This window comes from Monodon monoceros, unplaced genomic scaffold, assembly GCF_005190385.1.
Source record: "Monodon monoceros isolate NGI ecotype Baffin Bay Population unplaced genomic scaffold, NGI_Narwhal_1 Super_Scaffold_16, whole genome shotgun sequence".
Classification (NCBI taxonomy): domain Eukaryota; kingdom Metazoa; phylum Chordata; class Mammalia; order Artiodactyla; family Monodontidae; genus Monodon; species Monodon monoceros.
In genome coordinates, this window is record NW_021703772.1 from 15,886,863 (window position 1) to 15,910,412 (window position 23,550).

At 40.9% G+C, this 23,550-nt stretch overlaps 1 protein-coding gene across 4 annotated transcripts in view; it reads left to right on the forward strand.

Moving 5' to 3' along the window:
• PAX3 (paired box 3) overlaps positions 1 to 23,550 on the forward strand; it is a 95,747-nt gene that overhangs the window by 53,262 nt on the left and 18,935 nt on the right. For all 4 annotated transcript variants that reach the window (XM_029225360.1, XM_029225363.1, XM_029225361.1 and 1 more), the window contains exons 5-7: positions 10,911 to 11,116; positions 21,114 to 21,279; positions 22,153 to 22,367. In XM_029225360.1, coding sequence (XP_029081193.1) covers positions 10,911 to 11,116; positions 21,114 to 21,279; positions 22,153 to 22,367 — 587 coding nt within the window. The remainder of the gene's footprint in view (positions 1 to 10,910; positions 11,117 to 21,113; positions 21,280 to 22,152; positions 22,368 to 23,550) is intronic.

Sequence of the window (23,550 nt, forward strand, 5' to 3'; positions counted from 1 at the left end):
GCAAAAGCATTCTTTTGTTTTCTACCTGCTGAAAGGCTCTGTGTGTAACTGGTCACCTCTTTGATATATTCAGCCTTAGTTTATTTGTTGACTTTTCAATGACTGATGCACACAATAGCAAAAATATTCGATAGTGGAAAATAAAGGCAGGGTGGTTCTTTGTCAACTGTGTCTTATTTAAAGCTCTGTAAATATAGTTAAGGTTTGAGTTTCATAGCCAGAATTCTTTCTTAGTAACTGTATGTAACATAATTTCACATACACCAACCACCATGGAAAATATCACTCACCTTTTATGGTCATGTTTTCGCAACGGATTTATAGGGTTGACTGTGACTTGGAAGAAAAATGTGACGATACTGACCTTTTTTTTTCAACCCACATCAGTGGTTTAACCGACCTGTTCCTCAAACAACAATGTTACTCATTGATCTTATATTTGGGTAGCCTCTCTTAGTTTTCATTGATCAGGTAGGTTACATTACTCTTGAGACCTCATTTTTTCTCATCTGTAAAATGGGGATGACAATACTCCAATAGGGTTTTGGTAACGATGAAAGAAAATGCACCTAAAGAACGCTGGAAGCAGTGGTTGGCTATAGTAAGCTGTCAGTAAATCAGTGAAGAGCAGCTTTTCTTATATCATTATTACTATTATGGAGGTGATTTTGCCAGAATGTTGAAGGAACTATCACAAGAAGGGCTTTGAGAGATCCATGTTCTGCCTCTAGTTAACCAGTTTACATAAAAATGATTTCAAAATTAAGTTGTTCTACATGGCAGTGGATGAACAACACTTGGACCAAAAAATATGGTATCAATTCAGATGCAGTAACAAAAACATAAGCTAAATCTCCTCATAAAGTGGGTGCTTTGCAACATGGTTTTTCTTTCCCTATTAGAGAAATATTTTCCCAAAGGAGGAAAAGAAGGTATGTTTGGGAAAGTAAAATGGCTAGCCACAATTATTTCTTAGACTGATATCATTGGTGATATTAGTGGTAAGCAACCCAGAGCGAGAGCATTTCCAATATTCTACAGTTGTGCATAAATAAGGTGTAAATGGAAGAAAGATATATAATTACTATATGGAACATGATCTTATGTTCTATTTCATGGATTTATTCTTTTCATTCATAACATCTTAGAAATGCATATTTAATCCTGAGAGATTAAAAATGCCTGTTGTTCTTTCAAATTGTTTGCTGTGTCCTGATTTTCTTTCCTAACTCAATTCCATTGAATATCTATGAGTTGTCACATTTTTAGTAAGTAATAACTGTGTCAAGCTGTGCTGACAAAATATCCCAGCATAACTGTTAATAAGCATTGTCATTTTCATTGTCATGAAACAGTTTAGCTGATGATTTATCTCTTATAATGCAGCACTTGGGGCAGATGTATGACTTGTCTCTTTAGCAAGTCAAGTAATTTCTCTAACAAAATGTTAAGCACAGATGGGCCATAAGCTGTCAGTTAACTATTATTGTGTCTGCATCTGCTTGCTTTCAATGCACTGTTTTATGTATTCAGTCAGTTACTTAGCTGCAGCTCCCTGAAAAGCTGAACCTACTCTGATTGGCAAATAAAATGTTCATTTGTCTCTTCTTCCTATTGTTTTGTTTTGGTAACACATGTCAGCAGCTCAATTACCCAGTTCATTAACAGCTCCCAAAGGACATGATGGCCAGCCCGTGATAAGAGGGCAATTGTAGCACATATGGTCAATAAATGGCCTCTCTCTTGGCAATTGTAAATAAAAGTCACTTGGCCCTTTTCCTTTCACAAGAACTACTGTTTTCCTGTTCCCCTTCAGTGTGCAAATTACCTTTCTTTGCTCCCTGCAATCCAATCCCAGTAAACCAAAACGTAGCTTACTGCTTTTAGAGACACGGAGACTTTAGCACAGAGAGAGCTCTGGCTCTTAATTTTAATTATGACTGACTTTTAAGCTCTTGAGGGAGGAAAGTTCTTATCAGGGGAGACTATTCTTAGAATGCTGTTAGCTGACTAATTAGTTAACTGATCAGTTTTCCTAATTGAATAGCAACACATTTTCTTGGGGTTTTCCTCTTTTTTTCTCTTTGAAACACGCCGGTGGTGGTTACCACGAAGTTTCAAAAAGCCATTTAAAACAAATATTTGCGAGTAGAAATCATTTGCAGGGGTCAGGTAGGGAAGTGTGGCTTCATCTTTGCTTGATGAGAGAGATTCATTTCGTTAAAAGGATTCTTGTTACACACATGTAAATCTCAAAATAAAGGGTTTAAGAAGCCACTGGGTTAATCTGGGTCACTGTCAGGGTCCCCCAAAGTAGTAATGATTCCTTCTTCACTTTATGCCTTTGGAAGGAGGTGCTGAAACAGCAGTTTGGTTGGGATTTTGTGGCTCCTTTATGCAACATGTTGCTTGTGTCGGGGAAAAGAAAGGGCACAAACATGTTTTTACTTAAACACGTCAATGAATACAGCTACTAAAAATAATCACTAGCGGGGCTGCAATAAGTGAAGGAGAAATAGCCTTTCTTTCTAGCTGTGTTGTTACAAAGGAGGCCTTTTAAGTGACTAATGGTCAGGTAGTGGCTGTTAGGAGGGAACTCCACCGGATTACATTTCCTCAGTGTAACGTGGATAGAGATCCAACACGCACCTGAAATTCAATGTTATTAGAACCGCAGGATCCGAGGTCTTTAGGGCCACGCAGCTCATTGCCTCGGAGGCAGCTTGGCCGTTCAGCCAGCCTCTGCTTGTCAGCCCTTATCTTAAATAAACACCCAATGGTCCATGTTGTGCATTTCAAGTCACTCTAGGGCCCTGGAGCACACGCGGCCCTCCTGGACTGCCCCCGCGGCCGGCCATATTCATAACCAATCTGTACTCTCCTCCCAGGGCAGCAGGGACTCAGGGAGTTGTTGAGTGTCAGGGTTTATTTGCGCTATTTTGATTAGCACCAACCTGGCAGGAGCTTATTTTCCTTCTAATGACCCCGTGCTGTGAGAAGGCGGCTTCCGAGGGAAGGGCTTGGGTCAGAGGGGAGGGGACCGGCGTTACATTTCTGCAGCCCCCAGATGGGGACTGCTGGGCGGGAACGAGAGTAGGTGAATGGCTGGAGGGTCTTAATTAGATTTAGAGTTCTTAAAAGAACCCTTCCGAGAGAGAGCCCAGAATATTCTTGCCATACACTGTCCTGCTTTTTTTTTTTTTTTTTTGCACTTGCTAAAGATTTTTGGGCTGGCAAATTGGGGGAAAAGTTGTAGAGGCAATAAAAGCAAAACAACCCCCCCCTGCCCCCCCCCCCCCCGCCACCCGCCAAGAGGCCACTGATCAGGTTATAAACTATCTCTCCTAGTTTATCAACGATCATGGTCACAATTACTCAAAACCTAGTTCTGAGTTAGGAATTCTGGAAAGTTCATTAGATAGCTTGAGTTTGTTAGGTCACACACGCTTTCTAGATCTACTTTAGGATTTTGTTGTAAATCTTTGGTTTGTTCCTTTCAGCGGGGTCTCTTCTTTTTTCCTTCTCTTGACGTATATACAATTTAAAAACATTAAAAAAAATAATGTGGCTGATTACTTCTTAGCTTGTGAATTAATGTGGCAGAGAAGCTTCCAGGTGCTGAAGTCTCTCAACTGGCTTGGATTAACCCCTACTGTGCTTCCATTTCAACCTCCCCCCTCCTCCCTCCTCTGGAAAAAAAAAACACCCAACCTCCCCTTTCTCATCCACTCCGGCTTTCTTTGTGTCTGCTGCTCCCTGCCAGGCAGGTGTCAGAGCCCTGAATGAGGGTAAACGCTCCATTGATGGATTCCACAGATGGAGCGTGGAAATCGGTAGAATAGGCCTCGGCCACAGGCCATTTCTTGGGATCCAACAAAAGCCTCCAAATAAGTCAACAAAAATCCCAAAGATCACAAAGAGAAAGTGTCATTTGTCATTTACTCTGGGTCTGTGAGGGAATATCAGACTCTTCCTGATTTTCACCCGAGTAAACACGAGAGAGGTCATTCACATCTCTCTCAGTGTAAAAGGGCTATTTCAGATCAGAAAACAGTTAGTTGTCCCATTGTCCCCTTCGTGTTGAATGGTAAAACTCACAAACACAGGAGACATTCTACAATTAGCCAAGTAAGTACATCCAACTTCAAGTTGACCCGTTAAAGACCTCATGGGATATACTTCTGAAATACCTTCATGCTGTCTGACACAGGGTGAAACCACCTTGTGGGGCTCTTAGGCACGATTTTTATTTTTATCTTGTTCTTTCATCGGTGAAACATAGCTTTGAGTGCCGACGCTGACAGGTTTTGCTCGGAAAGGTTAGTACAGATGGGATGACCATCTGATTTGGTCTGAGGCTGTCTTAGAATAAATGACAGTTGACCAAGGAAGTTCAGCCTCAAAACCTGCAGAGAGAGATTCCCCCCACCTCCTCCCGTGTCTGTAAATTGCATTGTGTTATATCTGGGGAAAACATAGAGTTTAAATGGTTGTCATGTTTTGATTCTTTAATTATTCAAATGAAAAGTCTTGCTGAGAAGAAAGACAGTGTGCCAAATGCATGCTTGTGAATGATTTTGGTTCTCCATTTTTTGCCCGTCTCCCATCTCTGAATTATACTTGTCTGGAAACCAATAATTATAGAATTCCACGTGACTAAATCCCTATAAAATTGAGGTAAGATCTCATGTATAATAGCATTAACTAGGATGAAATATTTCCTGAGGCTATAGAAGAGGTCACAAGGGGTTAACGGACAAAGACATACTCTCTAATTCTGTAATTCCTTCTTTAATTAAACTTCATGGTTGGTCCGCTGGTGGTAATACTTCTGCCTTCTCCTCCCAGTTTGATTTGTTTCCGAAAGAAGAATTTGTAATCCTATGGGGTATGATTGTTGCCTATGCTTGATCTTTTTTTTTTTTTTTTCTTTAAGCAGAAAATGTCCATTTTCCCAAGGTTGATTTAGGGAGTTAATGTGAGATGATTGGGATAACTAAAAATTTTGCTCCTAAGACCTAGAATTAGCTTAACGTAGAAAAAGAAGGAATGAGCTTCTTTGAAAATTAAGAATAAAGCACTGAGTTGAGACACTCAGGCACCTGGGTGAGAGGTGACATTTTCCCGGTGGTCACGCCGAGGTTTCTGCTGAACAACTTGTGAGTATCCCAACAGATTTCAAGTTTTTATTCCTATGCTTTTGCCTAAAAAGAATTTGACGTTACTTTACAGCTCTTGATATCCTTTCACTAAGGTGCCTTTAATATCAAAAAAGAAGACTTTAATAAAGATAGAAACAGAGTGATCAGTTCAGCTGCTTGCGAACAGTAGTATTTTCCCTATTGACCCTGGATCTTAGAACTGAGCGTCTGTGATGATTATTAATGGAGACTGCACATGGTCAGACTGACTGCTTTAATTTCTTAAATTCATTCAATATCTAGGAAAATTGATCCATTTCTTAGTGCTTTATTGTTGTTGAACATCTATACTTTGAATATATAAAGAATTCGATAAATATTTGTTGAATTAAATTCAATTGGGAAATTGATTTGGCATATAATATTGATTAAACTGTTGTATTTCTGTCAATTTCATTTGGTTCTAAGAAGTTGTGAAAATTTGGGGCAAATAAGAATTGTAGTGGCAATCAGCTAAATGATTTACATTGGGATTCCTGTTTTGGTGTGTTTCCGGTATTCCTCTTCAAAAGGGGACTGTTTGTGTGTGTGTGTGTGTATGTGTGTGTGTGATAAAGAAACTCAACACCTATTTAGAACACTCCAGGCTAGATGAGAGAGAGTTCTCTGAAGTCCCATAAACCTGGGTCAAATCCCAGTTTCCAAGTTGTGTGACCTGAATAACCTCTCTGAATCTTTCCTTTTTCTGGGGTGAGTATTTACTTCACGGGTTTTTGTGTGGTTACGTAAGGAAAGGAGAGAAATTCTCCACCTCTTGGGAAGGTTTGCTCCAGGTTCATTGGTGACATTGAGTTAAACAAATGTATAAGTCAGAGAATGGATTGTGAAGGGGTTTTGGTAATAGAGTCAAAACTTTCAAAGTCTGATAAGAATATGGATTAGGATAAAATCTGAGAATTTTTATGCAATTAAAACAACAAAATCTCCACTTAAAGGACCATGTATTATGTATTGATATGGATTTTCTTATGAGAACTATTCTGGAATTTCAAATTAGGGGACAATATCTCTAAAGAACAGTAAAGCAAACTTTGTGAAGGCAGGTGTAGAATGTGACTGAGCAACTTAAATGTATGAAAGTCTCCCTCTAATATTAAGGCCAGGGCTTCCCTCATGGCGCAGTGGTTGAGAGTCCGCCTGCCGATGCAGGGGACACGGGTTCGTGCCCCGGTCCGGGAAGATCCCACATGCCGTGGAGCGGCTGGGCCCGTGAGCCCTGGCCACTGAGCCTGTGCGTCCGGGGACTGTGCTCCACAGCGGGAGAGGCCACAACAGTGAGAGGCCCGCGTACCGAAAAAAGAAAAAAAAAAAAAATTAAGGCCAGACAGTATAAATAGACTGAAGAAATTATATTTAATCTAGTTGCTATATCCTGGCAATTTATTAACATTTAGATAACTGTCTTGCTAACACTGCTTGTAGTTTTCAAGTCATAGCTTAAATATTATTCACAGAAAAAAAAATAATTTCTTTCTGTCAAGCTGTCTGAAAGAAAGGCCTTGTTTTTACTTTGCTGAAATATTTAGCAAGATTAGATACTTGGTATCTAGTATCGAATTTGTTCCAGTATCTTGAGTAAAGTTAAATATGTAAAATAGAACTTCAACGGATTGATTTAATTTGTGCTATTAAAATGGGATTTAAGTTTTAGACTTGTTTTTGGTAAAAACTGAATGATTCAAATTTAGGACATTATTGTGAACCATGTTCTGTGTAAATAATACATTTTAGGGCTTCCCTGGTGGTGCAGTGGTTAAGAATCCGCCTGCCAATGCAGGGAACACGGGTTCGAGCCCTGGTCCAGGAAGATCCCACATGCCGTGGAGCAACTAAGCCCGTGCGCCACAACTACTGAGCCTGCGCTCTAGAGCCTGTGAGCCACAACTGCTGAAGCCCACCTGCCTAGAGCACGTGCTCCGCAACAAAAGAAGCCACCGCAATGAGAAGCCTGTGCACTGCAACGAAGAGTAGACCCTGCTCACTGCAACTAGAGAAAGCCTGCACGCGGCAATGAAGACCCAACGCAGCCAAAATTAAAATAAATTAAAAAAAAAACACAAAAAACATTTTAATTCTATTGAGTAGTATAAAAAATGGTAGTGTTTCCATCTTTAGAAAGAGCTAGTATTTCCTAGCTGGTAGATTAATCTAGGGTTGCTGACTGAACATTTTTTAAAGCCCACATCCTTTTGGAGTTTACAGATGGGGAAAAGTTAGAATTGACTTGTAAGGTTGTGGCTTCATCGTGTCAAAAATGATCAGTTGGTTCAGATAATTTTCTAGCAGAAAAATCAGGCAAATCGTTTCCTCAGTGTCTTTAAAATGATGCTATTTGGAGTTTTTCCTAGTTAGATGGAACCTTTGGATTGCTTTTGAATAAACAGTCTAGGAATAAAAGTAGTAATTTGCTAGCTTGTTAAAGAAAAATTTATTTTTGGTGGTAAAGGCTGTGCTATTGAACTCAGATAGTCTTGAGTCTTGTTTATCACTGACTGTTGGTGGTTCTTCATCTTTTTTTAAAAATCACAATCCTCTTTGAAAAAATTGGTAATTATTTCCTAGAAAAATTCAGGCATGCAAGTACTTGCAAGAATTTCCAAGTAACTTTCAAGGACTCACAACCCCCGCCCCAAACCCCGTCTATAAATGGTAGTTGGGTGACTCAAAAGAGCAGAATTTCCATTTTAAAGATGTAAAATGGTGACAGAAAAGTGAGTTTTGGTTCAAAACTTAATTCTTCTTCTGTACTTCTATTCATTCAGCATGTATTTATTGAGCACCTATTATGTTCCAGCAGTAATTCTAGCAATGAAGAAGGCAAAGGAAGGGTCTTGAGCTCATAGAGCTTCTATTCTGGGGGATGTTAATTGTTAAGGTGAAACAGTCATCTTCACCCTCAGAATTAACTCTGGTTGGTACTTGTACATCTAAGCAGCCCTCTTTCTCCAGAAACCAGTGATGATTTTGATTAATTGACCTGACAGTGCATGGCACATCATATTTACTTGGGAGGATTTACTAGCCCCAGAGACTCCCAAAGGAAACATGAAAATTTCCACATACTATTATCCTAATGGGATCATAGTAAGAGAAAGTGCAAGCAAAGATTTAAGGTTCTCACAGGCAGAGGAGAGATTTTGGTCAGTTCTTAAATGCTGTTGAGTTTTTCACCTGAATTCACTTTAGACAGAAAAGTCGGGGCAACAGAAACTGGAAGCATGGAAGGAAAACATTTTATAAAAATTTATTTTCTTCTTAGGGGAATGAGTATTCTGTTTCTTGGGGAGTATATTATTTATAACTGAAAAAAATACAGGTGGGAGCAATTTTTTGGATAAATTGTGACAGAAAATATTTTATATACTTGGGAATTTTGAGGGGGAAGTGAATAATTAATCTGAAATGTTCTGCAGAGAAGGTTCTCAAAGTGTCTGTCCAGGATCAGTAACATCAGCGTCAATCCCCAGGGAATGTGTTAAAAATGTGTATTCTCAGAGCCCACCCCAGACGTATGGAATAAGAAGAGGGGACAGCCATCTGGTTTTTCATAGGTTTTTCCAGGGATTCTGATGCTCCAGAGGTTTGAGAACCGCTGCCCTACAATTAGGCACAAATTATTGTTCTTTTAATTTGGTTCACGTTTATTAAAGGTATACACATGTAAGTTGTACTGGCTGCTTTTGAAGTTTATAATGCAATGAATGACATATTTCTTAGCATGTTAATACTCCTGTAAAGTGTTAGCATACTTAAAGTCTATTTTTCTTTCTTTCAGTTAATACTAAAATTTCCTAAAATAAGATTTATATTAAATTAGACCATTTTACATTAAATTAGATAACAATTGAAAAGCCAAGCATAATGGCTAACATACAGTAGAGCATTACATATTATAATTCCCTTTTGCTTTTATGTGCCAGTATTGGTTTTCTTTGATTTGTCATATATATTATTAATTCACTCTCTTAATTTCACAGTATTTGAATGTGAATAAAATGTAGAAGTACTAAAATATTAGAAAACTTAAAATTATATTTGTGGGTTATTTTGGACGTGTACCTTTTGGGGCAGCTTATAATTTATACTGAAGTAAAATGAAATTTTAAATTTCTATAGGGCAGAATTAAGTTTGAGCTTAAGAGAAAAGAGAATTAGTAGTATAGGAGATACTTCATTTTAGGATTGCTTCTAGCACTTCCGGCATTTCCCCAGGTTCTACCAGCCTGAGGGTGCAAATGAGTGACCTTGACGTTGACATTAGTCATCTACAATTTTCTGGCTTTCTCTCCTCATTTGCTGACAGCACACCTCAGCCTCTTCCCCAGAGGATCCTCCAGTTATTTGGGAAGTTTTGAGAGCATTTGCATGTGTTCAGGGGCAAGGGTGCTCTGGCTCCCACGCTACACTCAAGAGTCTGTGGCCTGGTAGCCCTCTGACAACCTCTGCCACTGTCCTGAGGTCCAGGCCTCTGGGAGGGGGCTGCCCTCCTACCGAGAGCCCTATGTCTGGTGCATCCTCAAGCTGAAGAACCTGCTGTTGGCCAACAGGTACTCTACTGTCACAACTCACGGATGCTAAATTGCATTTTTAATGCAAATTTCTACTTAATTTCCCAACTGCTCCTCCGGTTTCTTGGGCGCCTGCATACTAAAACTGGAAGGTCTCCTTCCTTGATGCGTGCTCATACAGGCAAATTCAAGCTTTGGTGAGGAGGGGGCCTGTAGCAAGGCTGGCTTCAGGGACGTGTGGCCTATGCAGTCGCTCAGGGCCCCATGTGCAGAAGGCCCTGTGCTTAGTTTTATGCTCTGTAGTTGCCATCTTGAAATTCGTAATAACTTGTGAACACGGGGGTCCTGCATTTTTATTTTGCACTGCGCTTCTCAAACTAGGCAGCGGTCCTAAGCAGCAGCCTATCAGACCCAGACTCTGAACTTCTGTTGAGAAACAGTTTAGTAGACTATGCCTGCTTCTTCCTGAGTCTGTTCTTGAGATTTGCATTAACAATATCTAAACTCTCCTTAAAGCATTTCCTAATATCTGGCCATGAGAGAGTAAATTTAACACGGTGTTTCTTATAGGAGCGGTACAGTCTACAAATTAATAGGAGTCCTGCACCAGTTTACGATTATTGCCTTTTTAGATACGAAGTCAGTTTTGGAATATTAATTTTAAAAAATCACTTTTTAACAAATTTTTTCCTGGTCTAAAGGCTGGTGAAGATTGATCAGGAACCAAATTAAATGTGATTCATTTATTAGACAAGAACGGAGTACCCATTAAAGGCTAAGGACATGGGCCAGAAAAATGGAGTAAGGCCTGTCTCTGCTTTCTAAGAGTTCATAATGGGCTTAGAATGACAGGCGCAGAGAGCAATTATTTCTGCCTGGGGGCCTTGGAGATGGGATAGGGGAAGAGATTAAATACCATTTAATAATGTAATACTGCAAGGAGGGGCTTTGTGTCAGTGGGAGGACATTGGGAATGTACTTCAGACTAGGATTTGAATCATTATAGCTTGGTCAGACTGGTTTTTTTTTCTTTCATATTTTGGTGCTCCAAGAAGCTTGTGGGATCTCAGTTCCTTGACCAGGTATCGAACCCGGGCCATGGCAGTGACAGTGCTGAATCCTCACCGCTCAGCCACCAGTGAACTCCCCAGACTTGTTTTTTGATTCACATTTGATCACTTTTTTTCTCCTGTGCTTTTAGCCTCGGCACCCCAATCAGATGAAGGCTCTGACATCGACTCTGAGCCAGATTTACCGCTCAAGAGGAAACAGCGCAGGAGCCGAACCACTTTCACAGCAGAGCAGCTTGAAGAACTGGAACGGGCTTTTGAAAGAACTCACTATCCTGATATTTACACTAGGGAGGAACTGGCCCAGAGGGCAAAGCTCACCGAGGCCCGAGTACAGGTACTGACGTCCAAACATCCCCGTCCTGCTTAAACCCACACAGGAAACAAGAGTGTCTTCTTCTCTAAAGCATATTTCAGACCAAGAAAATAAATATATCAGGAATGGTCCTTCATTGTGAATGGCAGCCTCTCACATTATAAAGTTCTTCCTTTCTCTCTCATTTCTTTCCTTCATATTTCGCCGTGTCGTGATAACGACAACATGACCTCCGCTTCCATTTTATTGCATGTGCTTGGTCCAAGCACCTCCTGCCAACAACCCCCCTTGCCCCCTGCCCCGCCATCTCCCCCAAGGTATGTCTGTGGTATACAGCAACATATTACTTTGCTAACCAGTCAGAAAGTTTTCCTTTTCCTCTTTATAGGTTGATAAGTCCAATTAAAGTTATTGATGTGATGGCTATATTTGGCTTCTTTTCTATCACATTAGTTGATACAAGTGTTTTATATGTATAGATTTAAAACTGTGATCCATTTAATTAGCTTTCTTTATATTCTTAGTTTTTTTTTTTGTATTTATGAAAGTATACATTCTTATTTTAGACTTTGGTTGTCATTATGAGGAGAATGTAATTATATCAGATATATCACAGAGAAGGGTGTCAATTCACATTATTTATGCATCATTTCAGGAATCCTTGTTATGTACCAAGCACTGTATAGACTTTGGGGGTGGTACATAGATAATAGCAAAATTTTGAGTGGTTACTCTGTGCCAGGCACTGTTCTAAATGCTTTATAAGAATCAATTCATTTACTCACCATTAAAACCCTAGGTTGGTGCTATTAATATCCCCAATTTATAGATGAGGAAACTGAGACTCAGACTATTTAAGTAGCTACCCAAAGTCATGTAGCTAGTAAGTGATCGAGGTAATTGGATTCCATACACTTCCTCCCTATGGCCTTTCAATTATGAAGATGTGCAAAGTTATATAAGGTAAAATCCCTTCCTTTAAGTCTAGAAGCATTTCAAGTAACTATATTATTTAAAGAACATTTTAAATTATCTTTTCAACTCAGAAGTGTTCTGAACCCTCTGGAAAGGCTACTTTGGTGTAATATGTTTCTATTGAGTGATAGAATAATGTTTCATTATGAATAATGAACTTTCTTCTCAAGGTAGTAAAGCATGGTTGGAAAGATTACAAATGCCTCAGGGTATCCTGGAACCCCTTACTGCCCCAGGAGTGAAGTTACCTTATCTGGAAACGTCATGTTATTGCCAGATACTTGACGTTCATAGTTAGAGTGAGGCTGGGGACTCAGCAGCGAACTAGGCAGTTGATGTGGTCTCCAGATTGATCGACACTTTCCCATAAGCATCTAACTACCTCTCCTATCACAGACTATTTTGGAATAGCCTCTCGTAGCCTGCAGAGCCAAGTCAGAGGGATTGTTTTCTTCAACTTGACTTTCTTTCTGATCATCACAGTGCTAGGAAGGCCAAGGAACACTAAGATGAATTAAGACAAATTTCTCAAGGAACTAGTATTTAATGGGTAATAAAGTAAACGCATGAATAATTTAAAAACAAAGGCGAGATGATAAGTGCGTTAGAGAGAGCTGAAGTGCAGTGAGAGTCGAGAAGAGGAAAGGGTGAGATTTTATTGGAGTAAACAAGAGGGGATCATGAAGAAGGGAGGGTTCAGATGGCCTTTTGAGTTTAGATAGATATTCATTGGACAGGGAGGTTGGGAGAGTATTTTGGTAATACAGAATAATGAGCAAAAGCACAGAGTCGGAAGCACATGAGTTGCATATCAGATGACCTTTCATTTTTCACTCTAGTCGTGTTGAGAACACAGTGAATAGTTCAAGTTAAGGGTAGGGAGTGCTAGGGTGGCAGGAAGGAATATGATTGCTTGAAAATCTATTTGCTCTCTTTGTATTCTTAGTGTTTATTTTTTGGTACTTATGAAAATGTTCATTCTTAACTTTGGTTATCATTATGGGGAGAATATGATTATGTTAGATATAACATACAGAAGTGTGTCAACTCAGGTTATTCACTCATCATTTCAGGGATCCTTGTTATGTACCAGGCACTCTGTGGAGTTTAGGGGTGGTACATGGACAGCGGCAAACTTTTCAGTGGTTTGTGAAGTAGGTCAGTGGCAGTGAGGATGGAAAGGAGAGAACTGCCTTGAAAGGTGGAATGTAGGCAACTGATTGCGTGAGCTGGAGGTGGGTGCAAAGGTGAGTGTAGGGAAGAGTCACAGATACACAGGGGTTTGCAACACAAATGTTTTACAGCTGGAGCTATTCGATCCCTCTGCCTATTACATTGTGATATAGCGCTCCTTCCCAGAAATGACCACCGCTGACCACAAATCATGATGATATTTATATATGTATATATAAATATCACATTATTTTATGGTAATATATACAGTGTATGTATTATAATATATATAATAATGCTACAAATATTACATATATCAAATCTATTTGCTTTTATTATAGTTATGTGATCACCTGGCTTAAATGTAAAGTGAGGTCCATTCATTCTTCCATTCTTTGGGCAAACCTTTACTGAGTGCCCACTATATTCCAGGATCTGGTCCTTATCCTCTCTGGCTGGCCAAGCCCACATACTGGGTCTGTCCTTAAGATAGATTGAAGATCAGTTCTGAACTCAGAGTCAAAAAATAAACATTGGCTGTAAAGAAATCAAACAAAGAGAGTGATGGAAAGTTGAAAAGAGCGTGCTGTGTTGCTCTACCTCGTTCATTGTTGCTTTTGCCAAAGACAAGGATGGGGGAACAGAGTTAATCTCAACCGCATGCAGCTTGTACAGTGCCCGGCACTCGCATCTGGCTCAGTGAACGTCAAAGGAGAATAAGAATGGCCCATTAACTTCCAGAGGACATGGGATCAAACCAATAAAGAGTGGTTCATATTTTTCTATACAGTGACCTCCTCTCCAAAGCGGGGCCCTCATTAACCTAACAGCTGTCCTAATGTGGCTTTAACCCGGTGACTCTTTACATTCCTTATGGCTTCATTAGTTCCCTTGAGACACATCACGTCTCGCACCACAGCTATGATCTACAGCCTAACAAATTCCCTACAACACCCGGCATATGGATCTTTTACTTAACCCAGCAGGAAAAAGAAGGGGGTAGTTAATCACTGATTAAAATGCCAGAACAAAATCCTTTAGTTTTTAGAAGGATCTGGGAAAGCAGTAGCAAAGTCAACTCAGTTTGAGTGATAGCCAGAGAGTGTGAGTTATTTTAATTTGGGGCACCTGGGAAAACCCAACACCGCCCCCCCCCCACAAAACCCAAATGTGTCTACATTCCTTTTTTTTTCCTCCCAGAGTGGGGAAAAAAAAAACACCTTCTAAACCCTTCTGGATAAAAATGAGACTAAAGCTTTAATAAATTAGACCTATGTCAGTATTCCATAAAAATTTGTTTAGACAGTAGCTATGTTATATTTATCAGAGTCAAATCTGAGTACACAATCTAAGAATTATTGTACAGCAAAGACTAATTTGCCTAATTCACCTCCTGGGTAGCTGTCACTATGCAAATAATGGCGAGCACTAAAGTTTTGTAAGGAAGGGTGACTTGCAGACATTTATGATGTGTAAAAGTTTTAGTAAATATTCCATCTAAAACTCCGAGAAGTAGGCAAGCATTGTTCTCTTACCACCCAGGTAATGGAAGACAGGAGAGGAAGCTGCTCGTGGAAAAGCATTTAACTAGGAGTCAGAAGATGTGGGTTTTGGTTTCAGCTTTGCCAAAAATGTTTTGTTGGGCAAGTCACAATTTTGCTGTAATCCTGCTGGACTTCAGGTGCTTAAAAATTTAAATACAAATTTGAAAATATGGGGTTTAGATCAGATGATCTTAGTCTGGGTCCATGGATGACCAGGATAATCATGGATGGACTTCAGGAGATCTGGGAAACTTGAGATTTGTGCACAAATGTTGTGCCTTTGCCTGTGTGTGTGTGTGTGTGTGTGTGTGTGTGTGTGTGTGTGCGCGCGCGCGCACAAGTGTTAAATAGGGAGAGGTCCCCTAGCTCTCATCATATTCCCAAAAATCGCCACCTCCTGTTCTTTCTTTCTTTCTTTCTTTTTTGGCAGCACCACACAGCTTATGGGATTTTAGTTCCCTGACCAGGGATTGAACCTAGGCCCTCAGCAGTGAGAGCACGAAGTCCTAACCACTGGACTGCCAGGGAAATCCCCCCCTGTTCTTTCCTTTAATTAAAACCCCCTAGGATGCATGATCTCTCAGGACCCTTATAGCATCAGTAATTTGTGATCCTCAGGGAAGCCCAATGGTGGTTTAAAGCCATCTAACAGATCTGTATAGTTTATTTTTATTTTATTTTTTGCGGTACACGGGCCTCTCACTGTCGTGGCCTCTCCCGTTGCGGAGCACAGGCTCCGGACGCGTAGGCTCAGTGGCCATGGCTTATGGACGCAGCCGCTCCGCGGCATGTGGGATCTTCCCGGACCGGGACACGAACCCGTGTCCCCTGCATCGGCAGGCGGACTCTCAACCACTGCGCCACCAGGGAAGCCCCAGATCTGTATAGTTTAAAGATAGGTACAGAATATTGGCCCTGAACTCCATAATAAAGAAAAAATGTGGTCATCCTACAATTCTCTGCAGGAGTTTGCCCTTGGGATACATAAAGATGCAGTTAAGTACGCTTTCATGTGTGTCGTGATCCTCTGACATTCACAGGAGCGTGGCATTTCTCCTCATCAGCCTTGCTCATCCTTTCCCCAACCTGCTCTCCATACAGTGGTCAAGGCTGGGTAGCAGCAATGGGAAGAGGGCTGGGCATGTGCGATATGGGAGAGAGGGAGTGGAGTGAGTGGGAAGGTCCAGGGAACAAGCAGCTTGTCCTGAATTTACCTACTTGGAAAGTACTGTAATTGGCACTTTAGTATCAGCTCTAGTATTTTTTTTAAATCATTTTTTTTTTTAGATGTTGGGGGTAGGAGTTAATTAATTAATTAATTAATTTTTGCTGTGTTGGGTCTTCGTTTCTACGCGAGGGATTTCTCTAGTTGTGGCAAGCGGGGGCCACTCTTCATCGCGGTGCGTGGGCCTTTCACTATCGCAGCCTCTCTTGTTGCGGAGCACAGGCTCCAGACGCGCAGGCTCAGTAGCTGTGGCTCACGGGCGTAGTTGCTCCGCGGCATGTGGGATCCTCCCAGACCAGGGCTCGAACCCGTGTCCCCTGCATTAGCAGGCAGATTCTCAACCACTGCACCACCAGGGAAGCCCCTCAGCTCTAGTATTTAATGAAACATTTTATAATCTTGTTGTGAATTCTCTTTCTAAGGATTAATGATTACATTCTCTTCCCATTTTTTAAATGGCATTTGAAATAACCCATCTGGAACAATGTAGGTTAGATTGCCTTTGAGGACCACGCCAAAAATGTGAACCAGTAATTTATTGACAGGCAAAATTAGGCTTACACCATGGGACAATTAACACTAATCCATGAACCTTGGAAGCAATTTGGACCTAAGTCTCCATTCAAGCCAAACTGGCGTTCAATTATTTGAGGTGTTATTTGGGTACTTTCCTGTTTGCTCAGGGGCACAAAAGGCTTTGGCTGTAGACCAGAGAGCTTAGAAAACAAAGCAAGTCTCTAATTCTTGGATTTCTCAGTGTGACGTTTGTATTTAATAACTAACATTTACTGAACACAGCATCTCTTAGGTGTTTTGCAAGCTTTGATTGTATTGCCTCATTTAACTGATTATATTGTCTCACTTAATCTTGTGAAGGAGCTTTTTTTTTTTTTTTTTCCCGGATGCGCAGGCTCAGCGGCCATGGCTCACAGGCCCAAGCACTCCGCGGCATGTGGGATCTTCCCGGACCGGGGCACGAACCCGTGTCCCCTACATCGGCAGGCGGACTCTCAACCACTGCGCCACCAGGGAAGCCCTGAAGGAGTTTTTTATTTCTCCGATTTAGCAGATGAGAAAACAGAGACCCACAGATATTATGCAAATTGTTCAAGATCACAGAGGTAGTGAGTGGTGGGGAAAGGTGGGATTCAACTATTGCCTGGTCTGCACTGCTTCCATGTGAATGAAAAGTATTACCGTATTTCTTAAAATATTAAGTTTTTTTACAACTTTCATTGTTGAGAACAAATGGGTACTTTTTTTACTCGTGAAGAGAAAAATTTGTAAAGACCTGTTCTTTTGTGATTCATTACCTTTTTTCCCTAGTTATCATGATGTTATATTTTAAATTTTGCTTCAAAAAATCATTTGATATAATATTACTCCAGAATGGATCTAAATATCATGTCCAAAAGCGTGAATATGACTTTGTAGAAGGGCTCTGAAGAGAGACGTACCAGTAGGAAAAGATCCAGGAGCAGATGAAAATGAACCAGGCTGCAGTTCATCAAATGAAATAAAAACTTGGTGCGAGGGAAGGTTCTGATGTAGTGTGATATTATACAGGCAATTGTAAGCAATTAACCACGCCTGGTAGTAGTTATCCACCAATGTATGTCTCCCACCCCACTTTCTTACCATGCTAAGTGTGATGTGTAAGGCCAGGTAATGCTGCTTGGGGAGAGTGAAATCACATTGAATTAGAGATCGTAGAATGACATTTAATAGGTAGATAGTTTAGTAAAACTTGTTCTTCCTGCCCTTCTGGCTAAGAAATTGGTGGAACACTCATATTCTCCTCCAGAACATCAAAGGCCAGTTTGTCTCTGTTGCAATTGCTACTCTTTTCAAAACAAAGTTTCTCGTGATAGTAACAACTGCATCATAGATGCCTTCCACCCATTTTAGATGAACTTATTCAGTATTCTGCACTTACACAAGCCACTCAGTAGATTATTCCTTGATTGTTAGGAATTAGACAGACAATATTGGAAGAGTTGGGTAGGACTTCTGAGGGCAAGGGAATGTCTTTCAGTCAAAGATGGGCTAATAACAGTACCCCAGGATCACTGTACATAGCCAGTTTAGGTACTTAAAATGAAGGTGATGTCAAGGGCATTTTTTTCTTCCTATTAAAAATAGATGTTTATGAGTTTCAAAGCATAAAGAAGGCAAGGGCCGTTTCCCATTTTGCAACTTCAGTATATTTTTCCTTTAGTGCTTCTTTTGGCAGTGTCAGCTTGTTCTAGGAGATGCAGAGGCTGGCAGGGGCAAGATGATAGAAAAATCTGGTTAAGGGCTTCCCTGGTGGTGCAGTGGTTGAGAGTCCGCCTGCCGATGCAGGGGACATGGGTTCGTGCCCCGGTCTGGGAAGATCCCACATGCCGCGGAGCGGCTGGGCCCGTGAGCCATGGCCGCTGAGCCTACGCGTCCGGAGCCTGTGCTCCGCAACGGGAGAGGCCACAACAGTGAGAGGCCCGCGTACCGCAAAAAAAAAAAAAGAAAAAAAAGCAAATTCTGGTTAAATGGCCAGAGACAGGCAGCTCAGTCTTCAGTAAGCCCTGCTTCCCTCAGGAATAGCCCTCTGGATTTATTTAGCCTAAATTTAAACAACATTTAAATTCCTTCCTTTGGGAAACTCTTAAATCTCCTGTTGAAGGTTTGTTTTTCAGTAAAGATTTGCTTCCCAACTATTTCTCTTCATCTTATATTGTAGTTATAATATATGCTGTATTGTAACTATAAGAATTTTTATCCAACTCCTGGTAGGTTTATTCCATGTCATCAATATTTACTTGTATCATTTTGGAAAAATGGAAATAAAACCCCCAAAACTTTACCCCTAGCCTTTTGGATTTAATGTTTTGAAGGGATTTGTAGTTATGATGTTTCTTCTAATTTATTATCTGAGCAAAGACATTTTTGATTTAAAAAATTGGATTATGGAGGCGTTAGCATGAATGTAGATCAAAAGTAGGTTAAGACTGATCGACTAACCAGGCAGAGCCCACCCACTGGAAAAATCACATTTGGTTTACTTATCTAAAAGTTACAGCAGGAAGTTGGCACAGAGAGATTGGCAACATGCTCTGATAATGTCAGAAGTGGCAAGCTTCTGAGTTCTTCATAAGGGATCTCACCAGTAGATTTGAAGACAGTAAGTCTGAATGAGTGAAGTCACATCAGAACTTTTGGAAATTCAACTCTCCTCCCAGCCTAGTACATAAAGCTGAAGATGCACTGCCCATGGGCTGGTCTAGATAAGTGTGGGGAGGAAAAAAAAAAACAACCCATCACCTGAGCCAGGTGTGCCTCATTAATCTGGAGGTTTTATACTATAAAATATGACACAGTGTGTGGTATGGGACAGTGCATTCAGGCGTGAAAACAACCCTAATTTCTCACCCCCAGCCTCCTCAGGCTAACCAGCTTGTTCCAAGCACTTCCCTGAAAACAGTTTTCTTACCCTGATGTCTTTGGGAGTCCCGGTAACAGACGCTTAGACTTGCACTGAGAAAACACAATTGATGCAGACCTGAAATTGAGCACTGTCAATGGTTCTATTATCCCAGGTGGTAATTTTTCAAGTTAAGTAAAACTCTAATTCAATTATGTATCAACATGGGAAAATATTGACTTCCCTTCTTTTCCTGTTGGAAACTTAAGGAGTATTAAATGTTAGTGTTCTGAGGAAGTTCAAATAGCTTTCCTTACAACTGTCTTGCATCATAGTTAGAGATGACCAAACTCTTTTCCAGATAAATGCTTGGGTGATTGGCAAAAGTTTAAGCAGATACCTTGGCAAAGTATCTGTTAAACTGGGCTTTCTTGCTACAGAAGGGAGACATTCCTCTCTCCACTCTTTTAAAAATTTTAGGGCTTCCCTGGTGGCGCAGTGGTTGAGAGTCCGCCTGCCGATGCAGGGGACACGGGTTCGTGCCCCGGTCTGGGAGGATCCCACATGCCGTGGAGCAGCTGGGCCCGTGAGCCATGGCCACTGAGCCTGCACATCCGGAGCCTGTGTTCCGCAACGGGAGAGGCCACAACAGTGAGAGGCCCGCATACCGCAAAAAATAAAAAAAAAAAAATGTTTTGTGACTTGAAATTTACATTTAAGTTGTATAATTGTTAACTTTGTTCTATAAGGAAATCAAGTCTCAACTTTTCTTAGACATGCTGGTCTATTGTATCTCTTCCAACTGGCGTGACCACTTTTCGAAATCATATCCAAGCTTTCAAAGGAGTTGAAACTTTGTCTCCACTCTAAACTTCTCCTAATTTCTCTGCATTTTCAAACATGGAGTTTCTACCTCCTGTGAGCAGTTATTTTGGTGACCTTGATTACTCTGTGAGTTCCTAGAGGAGGAGACAGTAAGCTTACTTGAGCTCAGGGATCCTATCTTATCCACCCCTTTAGCCCTTTGTTGAAAAGATAGGTGCTTATAGCTGCTGTTGAAAGAAATAATAAATAAACCCACTATTTAAAAGAGCTTCATAGATAAAATGCTTTCATTTCTTGAAATACTTACCTCTTCAGCATCTATTTCCATGAAGACCAGCACAATGCCTCACACTTTGGAAGGGATGGTAGAATAGCTCCATTTATCCTTCTGGTTAATTTATATGACTTTCCAGGAATTGTGCACATAATGTCCATAGAAATACAAACACATTGATAAGACTATAAAAAACAAGGGTTAGTGTGATAGGTAAGACCAAATTAGGACACGTGTCACGCGGGGGCCAAACAGACTCCTGGATCCTCCCCGTTATGCTGCGGTACATGAAGGTGGGAGGGTGCTTATGGTGATGGCAGGGAGTTCCCGTTGTTCCCATCCCTGCTTAGCCGTCCCTTCCCATGGTCACCCCCCGGGCTCGTGGGGGCTCTGCAGGACCATTGAAGGCCCTCGAAGTCCTTCTACTGACCCCTGACATCTAACTCTCCTTTCTTCCCTGACAATACAACCCAGAAGGTGGAGGGCTCTTGTGTCTATTTGCCCTGTCAGTAAGGGGCCTTTAATCTGTTTTAGCATGAAAAATTCATTAAGACTGTACTATTATTTCATCAGTGAAATCCTCAAATTTTAAATTAAATCCATAGGTCTGGTTTAGCAACCGCCGTGCAAGATGGAGGAAGCAGGCTGGGGCCAATCAACTGATGGCTTTCAACCATCTCATTCCGGGGGGATTCCCTCCCACGGCCATGCCGACTCTGCCAACATACCAGCTGTCCGAGACCTCTTACCAGCCCACAGCTATTCCACAAGGTATGGAGGAATGGAGTCGGGGGTTAAGATGCAACTCCCAATCTTGTTCCTTGCTGCTTAATTTATGCAGTGAAATCTTCTGCGGTGTCCTTGTGGCTGTTTGTATGTTCATTACATCAGGTTGTCCTGAAAGTACTGATACCTGTCACATTTCAGAAACATAGTTTGTCCTGTGACCTGTCTGAATCTCTCTAGATAAACTGTGTTGTAATATAATACTGTTTCGGTATTTTAAAACAAAACAAAACAGCATCCCTAAATAAGCATGCAATTTGCTTTTCATTTGTTAAAACTTTACATTTATACTCCAGTCTGCCATTAACTGAAGTTCTGTGATGGCTCCTAAGTGCAGTAGGAATAGAGGGAAGGTAAGCTTTGATAAAAAGTCCCTCTGTCTTAGTGCATAGAGGTGAATGGGATAAATGATAAAACTAAATTAGTTTGCATTACGAAAGATAGCATTGCAGGCATTCGAAACTATACTATGACACTAATGTTCAGGTGCTCTGGAAGCATATTTGATAAGAAGCTTGAGACTTGCAGTTCTTACATGGGTTAATCCTCATGTTGATTAATAACATTCACTACCAAAATAGGTTTGTTCGCACTGTCGATGTGATTTCTGAATTTCTGTTCTGGGTGAGTGTGCATTGAAACTATGTAGATAAATTATGTACTTGCACATATGTGCAGAGATGTGGCTGTATTTGTTATGAGTGGTTCTAGACCTGAGTGTCAAGAAGGACAGTTTGAAATTTACATGTGGCTGACCAGGATATACTGCTGATGGCTTGGTGACTGTGAACTTTTGTACTGAACTTTCTCTGCTGGCCTCCAAAGGAGATTTATGGCTGATGACCTTCTTCCTTGCAGCCGTGTCGGATCCCAGCAGCACGGTCCACAGACCTCAGCCGCTTCCTCCAAGCACTGTACACCAAAGCACTATTCCTTCCACCCCGGACAGCAGCTCTGCCTACTGCCTCTCCAGCACCAGGCATGGATTTTCCAGCTATACAGACAGCTTTGTGCCTCCGTCCGGGCCCTCCAACCCCATGAACCCCGCCATTGGCAATGGCCTTTCACCTCAGGTCAGTCCCGTGTTTCCAGACAGACGATTTGCTGTATACCAGAACCAAATAGTCAATTCCCCGAGGCAGTCATATAATGAATTGCCAAATTTAAACCATAATGTATTCTTTATACAAGCCACATGATTTCAGTTTTCTAGTTTCCTTTCTCTCCACCCTTCCTACGGGCTGTATCAAAAGTTGTAGCTTAGACTTAAAATCCAAGTGACTTTTAATGTAATCACAGAGATTGTATGTTATACTTAGTTGTCAAGGCATTCATCTTCTGCACTCCTTGTTCAGGGTTTTGGGTAAGAGGTTCACACACATTTCTTTTTTTAATGGTATTTGGTCAGCTGATAGGGTTGTGAGCAAAAACACTTAATAAGAAAACACCAAAGCTTTTATACAATATTTGGAGAGGAGGTTCACAAGTTGTGTGGAGAGAGACCCAGCTGATGACTACAGAACTCTAGGATAAATGAGTTATAAACGCACAAATTAGGAGAATTACTGCTCTTTGGGAATATATAGATATTTGAATGTTGTAATTGTTTTTCTAATTTGCATTGAACTATGAGCTTTTCTTGAGAGATTATATTAATAAATTGCCTTGATAATTGCATGTCAGAGGGTTGGTTAAATTTCCTACATGTGGCATCTGTCTGAGGTTGACATTATTAGCAGTTGTTTAAATACAGATCACTTGATTTTATTAGAGAGCACTTGGCCCAGGTGGCGAGGAGAGCTGCCCGCTGAATTTGGAGAAATGTCACGAAGGGGTTGCAGTCTATAATTGCAATCGAGAATCTCTTCAGGGCCGAGAGTGAGAGTTTTAACAGCTTTATCTTTTCTTAACCCCCTTTTTCCTCTTGGTGGTTAGAAAAACAGAGAGAAGCTCAGAATGACACAAATGAAAAGTGAAAAGACAATTATACTCAATTACACACTAATCACTGACTATCACTGCTGCCTAAACACCAAGAGGGCATTCTAATAGGCAGAAAATGAGATTTTAATGGCACAAAGGGTGGCCAAAATAACGACTCATATATCTTCGCCTTCTTCGTTTTCTTCAACTTGTGGTCTGCGTCTTGGGAGTGGAGTTCCTGGGCTCTGCACAACGGTGATAACTCCGAGCAGCTGAAAAGTTCAAAGCCGTTGGAGTTGAAAAGAATGAATAGCAAAGGCAATGAAATAAACA